The 9,701-nt window shown below is 55.2% G+C and overlaps 1 protein-coding gene across 1 annotated transcript; it reads left to right on the top strand.

The window, feature by feature from the left end:
- The first annotated feature begins 556 nt into the window (after positions 1-556).
- Positions 557-3,280, top strand: FOS (Fos proto-oncogene, AP-1 transcription factor subunit). Its single transcript, XM_030482451.1, has 4 exons — positions 557-862; positions 1,297-1,542; positions 1,658-1,765; positions 1,889-3,280. The coding sequence occupies exons 1-4, from the start codon at positions 722-724 to the stop codon at positions 2,495-2,497; spliced, it is 1,104 nt and encodes a 367-aa protein (XP_030338311.1). The 5' UTR covers positions 557-721; the 3' UTR covers positions 2,498-3,280.
- Positions 3,281-9,701: the final 6,421 nt, after the last annotated feature.

Here is a 9,701-nt window from a genome sequence, read left to right as displayed (position 1 = left end):
GCGAGGGGGCCCGCCGCGCCACGGCACCGCCGCCCCCCGGGGAGCGGGTCACCTGCGGCGGGACGGCGGCCGCGGGGGCAACGCCGGGGCTCTCGGGGGGGTCTCGCCAGGCGTGGGGGGGCCGGGGGGGAAGGAGGAGGGGGGAGGGGCTGTCCCGTCGCGTCCCGTCCCGTCCCGTCCCGTCCCGTCCCGCGCGCCGCCCGCCGCACTTGGCTGCAGCCTGGAGCGCTTCCCGTCAGTCACGCCCCCTCGCACAGGATGTATCCCATATAAGGATATCTGCGTCAGTGGGTTCCCGAGCCCGGCCGTACCACTCTGCGCGGGGGGGGGAACCCCGCTACCAGCCCCCTCCGCACCGCCCACGGGGCTCCCCCCGCCCCAGCAGCCTCCTCCCGTCCCTCGTCGCGGCTCTCTTCCGCGGGGGGCGGTGGCAGGTGGCGCGCGGAGCGGCCCCGGAGGCGGCGCGGGGCGGGCGTAGGGCGGGCGGCCCCCCCCGCGGGCGCGGGTGGCGCGTCCCCAGTGACGTCGCCGGGAGGGTATAAAAGGGAGGCGCGGCGCGGTACTCCAGCAGCTGAGGCAGCCCCAGCAGTGGAGCGGAGAGACGCGCGGCGCGCACCGGACAGAGGGACGCTCGCAGCCGGCCCCTCCTCGCTTCCTCCCCAAGGACGCTCCGACACCGCCGCGTCACCCCGCACCACCGGCTTGCGCGTACCGATCCGACATGATGTACCAGGGCTTCACCGGAGAGTACGAGGCGCCCTCCTCCCGCTGCAGCAGCGCTTCCCCGGCTGGGGACAGCCTCACCTACTACCCCTCCCCGGCGGACTCCTTCTCCAGCATGGGCTCCCCCGTCAACCCACAGGTGAGGTGCTGGGCACGCCGGCTGTGCCCTCATCGCGGGGCGGCAGCGCCCGGGAGGGGACGGGACCGGACCGCGGGACAGGAGCGGGCGGCGCAGGGCCCGGCGGTGCCCGCAGAGGAGGGCAGGCCGCGGAGGGCTGCCCCCAGGCTGGGGGCTGGCCGTGGGGAGCGGCTCCGGTGCCGTGGCGGGGCGGGCGGGGGGAGTCGTGGCCCGGGCCGCGCTCTGCGGCGGGTGTGTAAAGCGGCTTCATTGATAAAACGCGAGTTCATTGAGGAGACTCCGGAGCAGCGTCTGCGTCAGCGCGGACGTCAGAGATATTTATAACAGGCCGCTCTCGTGTGGAGCCGGCGCTGGCAGCGCGGCGCGGCCCCGGGGGCGGCGGGAGCGGCCTGGGCGCCCCGCTGACGGCAGCCCCCCCACCTCCTGTCCCGCAGGACTTCTGCACCGACCTGGCCGTCTCCAGCGCCAGCTTCGTGCCCACGGTGACGGCCATCTCCACCAGCCCCGACCTGCAGTGGCTGGTGCAACCCACCCTCATCTCCTCGGTGGCCCCCTCCCAGAGCCGCGGGCACCCGTACGGCGTGTCGGCGCCCACCCCCGCTGCCTACTCCCGCCCCGCCGTGCTGAAGGCGCCGGGCGGCCGCGGGCAAAGCATCGGCCGCAGGGGTAAAGTCGAGCAGGTGAGCGGGGGCCGGGGTTATTTGGGGATATGGGAGGGGGCGCGGCCGGTGGGCTGCCCCGGCCGGGAGGCAGCAGGCGTGGCGGCGGTACTGAGCGGCCTCTCTCTGCCCGCAGCTGTCCCCTGAGGAGGAGGAGAAGAGAAGGATCCGCCGGGAAAGGAACAAGATGGCAGCGGCCAAGTGCCGCAACCGGCGGCGGGAGCTCACTGACACGCTGCAGGCGGTAAGTGCCGGCCGGGATAGAGCGGGACTCGGGGTGGGGGGGTGCGTGTGGTAAGAAGAGCGGGCCTCCAGCCGGGGGTGGCGCCGGCCCTGGCTGACAGCCCCGCGCTCGCTCTCTTTGCAGGAGACCGACCAGCTGGAGGAGGAGAAGTCTGCGCTGCAGGCAGAGATAGCTAACCTGCTGAAGGAGAAGGAGAAGCTGGAGTTCATCCTGGCGGCTCACCGACCCGCCTGCAAGATGCCTGAGGAGCTGTGCTTCTCTGAGGAGCTGGCAGCTGCCACCGCGCTTGACCTAGGCACCCCTAGCCCTGCCGTGACCGAGGAGGCTGCCTTTGCCCTGCCGCTGATGGCTGAGGCGCCGCCGGCAGTGCCGCCCAAGGAGACTGGCAGCAGTGGGCTGGAGCTCAAGGCTGAGCCCTTCGACGAGCTGCTTTTCTCCACGGGGCCGCGGGAGGCCTCCCGCTCCGTGCCTGACATGGACCTGCCTGGGGCCTCGTCCTTCTATGCCTCGGACTGGGAGTCGCTGGCTGCTGGGACCAGCAGTGAGCTGGAGCCGCTCTGCACCCCTGTGGTGACGTGCACCCCGTGCCCTAGCACCTACACCTCCACCTTCGTCTTCACCTACCCCGAGGCGGACGCCTTCCCCAGCTGTGCTGCTGCGCACCGGAAGGGCAGCAGCAGCAACGAGCCCTCGTCTGACTCCCTCAGCTCCCCCACCCTCCTGGCCTTGTGAGGGGCTCCAGCATTGACTGACCTGCCGGGCCCCCTCCCCTGCCCGCGCACCCCCACGGACTCACCGCTGCGCCCCATGGGGCTCCCCGGGCCTTGGGGAGGGCCCCGTCACCGCCATCCCCCTGGCCTGGTGCCCCGGGGCCTGGCAGAGCGCCCCGCACTGAGGCCTCGTACCTCTTCCAGAGATGTAGCAAATCGCATGGAGTTTGTCTTGTCCCCAATGGCCCATCCATGAGAGCTGGTAGTCTGTAGCATGTCCCACATGGCTGGGTAGGTGATTCCCTCCCCTCCTTAGTATCACTAGCATTAACTAATTAATCTCTTGGTTTTAAATAATTGGAATTTAACCTGGTGCTGGGTATCTCCAACTCGTATCTAGTGCAGCTGATTAACAATAACTACTGTGTTCCTGGCAATATCGTGTTCTGATGACTTAGCAATGACCCATCTTACGTGGGGGGGAAAGAGACTATATTTTATTTTCTAGTAGGTAGGTAAATAGCTATATCCATGTACTGTAGTTCTACATTGATGTTCATTGTAACTTTACTGATCATGCATTGTTGAGGTGGTCTGAATGTTCTGACATAAGTTTTCCATGAAAACGTTTTTATTGTGTTTTTAATTTATTTATGAAGATGGATTCTCAGATATTTATATTTTTATTTTATTTTTTTCTACCTTGAGGTCTTTTTTGACATGTGGAAAGTGAATTTGGATGAAACTTAAGCATTGTTTGCTTATTATTGTTCAGAGGCATTGTCAATAAAAGCATTTAAGTTGACTGCTGGAGCTGTCCTTGTGTTACCTTTTGCATCACTTCCTTGTGTGCCTAAAGGGGTCCCTTAACCTCTAATTTAAGCTGGGCTTTATTAACAGCAGACTGCTGCTAGCAGCCTGAGGTGTTGGTGCATTGAGGCAGGAATACTTAAGGCCAGGCCTGTCCTGGTGTTGGTAGGGGCTGGCTGTGGCTTTGCTGTTCCCACCCATCCTCATTGCCTATCTCTTCTACCTGTCAGGGTTTGGTCTGCTCCTGTTCCTCTGTGTAACTTGCTATGGCCTTTCAGCAGCAAGCTGGAGGCTTCACTGGAAAGGAGGTAAAAGGGGCAGGTGAGTTTGTGCCTCTCAAGCAAAGAGGCCATCTCCCACCTCCTCACTTGCAGGGGGGCCTCAGCCTACCTAGGGAGGGGTGGGCACTGCCCTGGACTTGGTCTGACTCCTCTAGGAGTAGCTATGGGGTGTCTTCTTTTGGCCATGAGGGGAGGAGAAATGCTCATGTACTTTCTTCTCACTTTGGGCTGAGTGGCATAAGTCAAACTGCTGACCTTTCCCTCGCCTCTCAGTTATTATTAAAGCTGGCCATGTCTTTGAATGAGAGTTATGGCACATGGCCCCCTTGCACTGTGAATGTACTTTGCTCCCCAGCGTCTATGCAACACTGATTTACTTTAGAGGGGCTGCTACCCTCTGCTGTTCCTGCTGCCTGTGAAGCAAAACCTGCCTCTGGCAGGACAGTAGCTAGGGTTGGCTACCCCTGTGTGCAGAGCAGTGTCTGCTCCCTCCCTAATGCTTGCTCATGAAGAGACCCACCAGAGTAGCAAGACCTCCCCCATGGCCTCCAGCCCTGTTGCTTCAGCTCTTGAGAACCCCTTTCTCCATGTGTAGGCACCTGTGTCCTGCTGAAGGCCACCCTGACACTGTGCTCTCAAGCAATCTCTGCAGGCTGGCATTCAGGGCTGGGTTTGTGTAACTAACTCCACATTTCCTGGTCACTGCAGCAGGCTCTGCTTTCTTCACCCCTTCCCTAATCAGAACACGCACAGGATGTATCTCATCTCAGCAGCGCCTATTGCAGCTTCACAGCTTGCTCAACAAGGCCTGCCCTGTGCAAAAACAAATATTACGTGCTTGGCTTCCCGTCTTCCAACACTAAGCTGGAGGCAGCACTGACAACTGATGAAGAATGACCCCAGTTGCTACTGAGATGCCACCCACTGAGAAGCAGCTACTTTCACATTGCCACTCAGGTTTACAAGGGCAACACCCAGGCGCTGCAAATACATGGTAGCGCTGACCCCTGAAGCAGACATGTAGGTGTAGCTGCAAGAGCTTGAGACTGATGTGACAAGCTACCCTGTGAAGTCTGTAAATCTGGAATGATAACCCACTTTCTGCTGAAAGACCATCGGGTTCAGAGCCAGAGAATTCAGGGGTCTCAGAGACCCCACGCATGCTGGTTGAAATCACCAGACGCTCAGCAGAGAGGCTGGGAGAAGCAGGGGTGTAGAGAGACCCAAAATAGTCACGCAAAATATGGGCCCCCTGAAGAAGGTGGAGTGATCCTGGCCCCATCATCTCTCATGATCACTGGACAGGTTGAGGCAAAATCTAGTGGTGAGTTCTGAGGGACAGCAGTCCTGCAGCTTAACTGAGGCTTTCCTTGCTAGCAGCAGTGACAGCAAGTGCCAAGCACGAGTGTCAGCTTTTGCATTTGTTACGCAGCGATGTCAAACTCAGGGGTGGCACTAGGTGAGACACTGTATGCTTAACCCCAGGCCCCAGCCCTACTCCCTGCCTTCAGCCCAGGACAATCCAGAATTCAGGATGAGCTATGTAAAATTCATGGCATGCCACGAATATGACTTATCTGCTTTCCTACCATTGGAGAACTCTGTATTGAAATCTCAGTTAAATCAGTGGGAATCTTGCCACTCACTCCAACAGAACCACGAGAGGGAATAATGCAGCAATCTCTGTTTGGAATGGATTACATGCATGTGCTTCAATTATAAGCTGTATCTGATACATCACACAGATATCAGTACAGAGCTTTGTGAAACTAAACAATGGAATGAGATAAGACAAGCAGGTAATGCTCGTGTTACTTCTGACGCCTCCTGTGCTCCCGATGCCATCGAGGATGGGATCCATCGAGGGCAGCAGTGTAATTAATTCTTAGAAATGAAACTGCAACACAACGCCATGGAATAGTGCAATTGTTATTGCGAATTACAAACTGTAGAGCTGTAAAACAATATGAAGAGCCTTAAACGCGTTTACAGTAGGATAAAGAACGGCTGCACAGCAAAGCAACCCCGGATACAGGAGGGTGCTGCGGGTCCAGGACCGCTCCCATGCTGGCAGAGGCCCCGCACGCTCCTCTGCGCGCCCCCCCCCCACACCCTCCCTCGCCTCCAGCGCTCCTGCCCCCGACAGCCGGGAGCAGGGGCCCGAGCTGGCACCACTGCCGGTACCTGAGATCACCGCCGAGCTTCCCGGCGTCGGGCCGGGCGAAGGGCGGGCGGCGGAGCGGCGCTGAGGCGGGCCCTCCCCGGACCCTCCGCGCTGCGCAGGAGCCGCGTCCCCGGGGCCCGCCCCGCCGCGGGGCCCGCAGCCCGCCCCTCAGGAGGGTCGCGCGGGCCCCACCGCCGCCCCCGGCCCGGCGGGCGCATGCCGCCTGCGCCTGCTCCCGCGCGGGTGCCGCCATGCCCGCTGCGTGCGCGCCCCGCCGCGCCTGCGCGCCGGCCGCCGCGCCCCGCCGCTGTGTTTACTGTTTGGTTGCCAGGGCGCCGCGCGGCGGGCGCGTCAAGGACGTGACGTCCCGCTCCCCGCGGAGACGCTACGAGCCAACGCCATGACGCAAATACTTCCGGCCGTGCCCATATATGGCAAAGCGGCGAGTGCCCAGCTTCCCAGGGCGGGCGCGGGACGCCAGTTGGCGCGTGCGGCGCTGCGGCGGGAAGGTTCCAGAAGGGACGCGGCCCGGTGCGGTGCGCGGACGTGTTCCTCGGCTCGGCCCCGGCGCTACCGGTCGTGCTCGCACGGTGCTCTGCCCCGGCCTGGAAAAGGGACAAAGCTCGCCGCTGAGCTCCGTGCGGGCTCCTCGCGGGAAGGCGCCCGTGGTGGCCTCCGTTACGCCTTCTCCAGCACTCCCGTTCGCCTTTGGGGGAGGGAGGTGTCGGGAGAGGGAACGGGAGGTGCTGGAGTTCCCCGCAGCGCCGGGCGCCGAGTCTGAGGCAGATTCCCGTGTAACAGCTTGTAGCTGTGCTGTCCGTAACAGGGACATTCCATTCCGTGATGGGCTCCTGGCTGGAAGAGTTTCCCCTGTCATGGAGAATCAAAGGCCATGCAGTTCAACTTACCTTAAAACGCATGATAACAATTAGCTTTTATCTCTATATGGAATTAGTTGAAAGAAAATAATCAGCTACCCTGTGAAACCTGACTGCAGTGCAGTAGGTGACCAGGCATATGTTCTGCCGCTTCGCTTGTCATTGCTTTCGTTGTTGCTCTGCCACTAAATCCGACTCCTCTGCTTTCAGTCAAAATAGAACGGGAAGCCTGCCAAAAAAGTTGTCAGAGCCAGTGGACAGTCAGAAATAAATGGGTTGTTCAGAGCAGATAAGGTTCTAGAATAAGCTTCAGTTAGTGTTTTGTTCTGTGCTCACTATAGAGGAATTTAGATGATCCCTGTGCTTTTACTTGATTTAATGAAAGATTTATCAGAGGGTATGTCTCAAGCTGAAGTGTCTGTAGAAAAGGTCATGAAAGAAATAGCTAAAATAAAAAGCTGAACGGTTGGGCTGCATAATATTCATCCAGGAGTTCTAGGAGTAGTAAGGGTTTAAATAGCTGAGCTGCTTACTAATGGTTTTGTCTAACACTGTTTAGAAGTGCTTTGATAAAAGAGAATGAGAAGATAGTTAATAACCAGTCAAGTTAATGAAAATGGCTTAAAAAGTGAATGTGTGGAGAAAACGTCATACTGGTAGAGCTGACAGAGCTTCTCTACAGAAAGTGTGGCCTCACACCTCATTTAGAGTCCTGTGAGGAGTTGGGAAAACATGTGGATGAGGGAGGTTGAGCTGCTGTCCTCTACTTGGGTTTCTAAAAAGCACTCAACAACATCTATCAGCAAAAGCTCCTGAAGAAACTATGGAATAAGAAGAGAAGTTCTCACATGGGTAGATAACTCTGAGTTCAAGACAGGTTGCCATAAGACAGAGCAAAAATGTCGTCTTGATGGAAAGAATCAATATGTGAAGTTCCACAAGGATTTGAATTGGAGCCTGTGGCCTGAGAGCAACTTGAGTAAAACGGCGCAATACAAAGTAGGTGATGCAATTGGATGTACATAAATGTAAGGTGTTTGAAATGGGAGATAAGCAATCTGAACTTCAAATGTACAGAAACAGCCCGAAAGGTGATTTATGACTTAAGAACAAGATCTTGGCATAATAATAGTTCTGTGAAAATCTCATCTCAAGGCTTGGTAAATGAGCAACTGAAATGTTAAGAGGTAAGAAAGAAGAGCTAGAGAACAAAGCAGAGAGCATCATTAAGTCCGCAGTTGCCAGTGCTTTGAATGCTGTGTACGGTTCTGATCTTACCTTCAGAAGGACATAGAGCACTGTAAGAGGTGCAGAGAAGTAAATGGGTGTTCTGTGGTGTGGAACAGCTTCTGCCTGCATGAGAAACATATAAATTAACTGGGACTCTCCAGCCTTACAGAGGCATGAATGAGTGGAGGTTTCTTTCAATGCAAGAATGATGTGCATCAAGTGAAACCTGGGGAAAATGTGGGATAAACCCAAACTTGATGAGGTTGCTCATTCCATATGTGGTTACTTGTGGAAAACCTTGTGCATGATTTTGTGAGTACTACAAGGGTCTGGGTTTTTTTGAGCTAAAAAGTAGCCCAGGAAACGAATAGAAGAAAAAGCTAATGAGGACTATTAAATAGAAAAATACTCCCTTTGGCTGCAGAATTCCTGATTTTTGTAAATTTCTGGGGCTTTGAGGAATACTGTGGGAAGGCAGTACTACACCCGACTTTGTCCTCACAACCTTCTTTGGGTGGTTGCTGTCAGGTAGTTTCAGGAGACTGTGGCTGACAGCAGAGAGGGGGAAAGGATGTGCTTGATGTGACCAACTGCGGCTATTCCTATGTGGGTTTTTAAGTACCTAGCTGAACTTTTGCTCTTATTCTGCACTTCCTTATTGTAATGGTGTTTGAAGGTGTGTAAGTTACCACGAGATGTGATCTCATGTGTCCGTGCTCCTCATCCGCTCAGATCTTTTGCTGATAAGGTTGTTCTTTGACGCTGCTTCCAGGCAGGCTTTCCAGACACAGTAGGTAGGCTGCTGAGGTGCTGAAGTGAAACTAACAACTCATTCTTCTGATTTGGAACCACCGGATGACCACAAGAGACCTGGATATTATATCAACAGGATATCATGGGAAAACAAAAGAAGGCCGTAACTAGCATGCGGACAAAGTATCTTTATCATTTCCAATTATGGAGCTCCTGTGCTGTCCTGCCCCCCCCATCCCCCCCCACCTTCCTCACATTTTCAGTCTGCAGAACAACAGATTTTCAGCTCCTCTTCACTGATTATATTTGAGCTCTGTTTTTATGCGAATGTTGTGTAACTTGGTCCTGTTGGTTAAAGACAACCAGCTGCAACAGTATAAGAGTCATTTTAATTCTGACTGCATCATATCTTCCATTTGGTAAGGATTTAGCTCGTTTTAAATAGCCCATCTTGAATCTTTTCATGCTAGGGAATAAGGAAAGTGAAACCAACTGGTAACATTGTATTTATCTGGATTTGTTTGCAAAACTAAGTATTTGTTTTGAATAGGTAACAGTATTGCAAAGGCCATGAAATACAGTAGCAGTGTCAGTTTTAAAGCATATAATCTGGAATGTAGAGGATTCAGATATTACCAGGTTATTAAGGTTTTTAAGTAAAACATTATTTTGACAGTCCTCTGAAGTATAGTGGGTGCTTCAGCATAAGAATGATGCAATTCCTGCTATGAAGCATTTGAACTCTAATTGTAGGAGAAATGACAGTTGCCAGTAGCACATGGTAGAAAGAAGGACAAGCTCTGCTACAGCATTTAAGCATGTGGTATGGCAATTGAATTAAAATAGTAACATAACCTAATGCTGATGTGTCACTAACCTCGAGGACACCACGGAAGATAAACCGAAGTAGTTTCCTGGCATTACATAAGAGTTGAGTGCAAAGCCAAGAATGGGGTTTCGGCACAGATAAGGATTTCACTCTGAGACTTTCAAAGAGTTCAGCTCTTCATAGCTTTATTCATGAGAGTTTCAGATCCTCCTCCCCTTTTTTTCCCCTACTGTTTGTTAGCAAGTTCCAGGTGCCACAAGCCTGGGTTCCTTGGCTATGCC

Source organism: Strigops habroptila, chromosome 4 (assembly GCF_004027225.2).
Source record: "Strigops habroptila isolate Jane chromosome 4, bStrHab1.2.pri, whole genome shotgun sequence".
NCBI lineage: Eukaryota > Metazoa > Chordata > Aves > Psittaciformes > Psittacidae > Strigops > Strigops habroptila.
The sequence above is the reverse complement of the archived record's forward strand: the minus strand, read 5'-3'. Positions and strand labels throughout refer to the sequence as shown.

Bases quoted from the DNA above. Each gene is read 5' to 3' on its own strand.
- FOS (XM_030482451.1), top strand. From the start codon at position 722: ATGATGTACCAGGGCTTCACCGGAGAGTACGAGGCGCCCTCCTCCCGC. The intron at 863-1,296 runs GTGAGGTGCTGG...CCTGTCCCGCAG, and splicing joins GCTCCCCCGTCAACCCACAG to GACTTCTGCACCGACCTGGC. The intron at 1,543-1,657 runs GTGAGCGGGGGC...CTCTGCCCGCAG, and splicing joins GCAGGGGTAAAGTCGAGCAG to CTGTCCCCTGAGGAGGAGGA.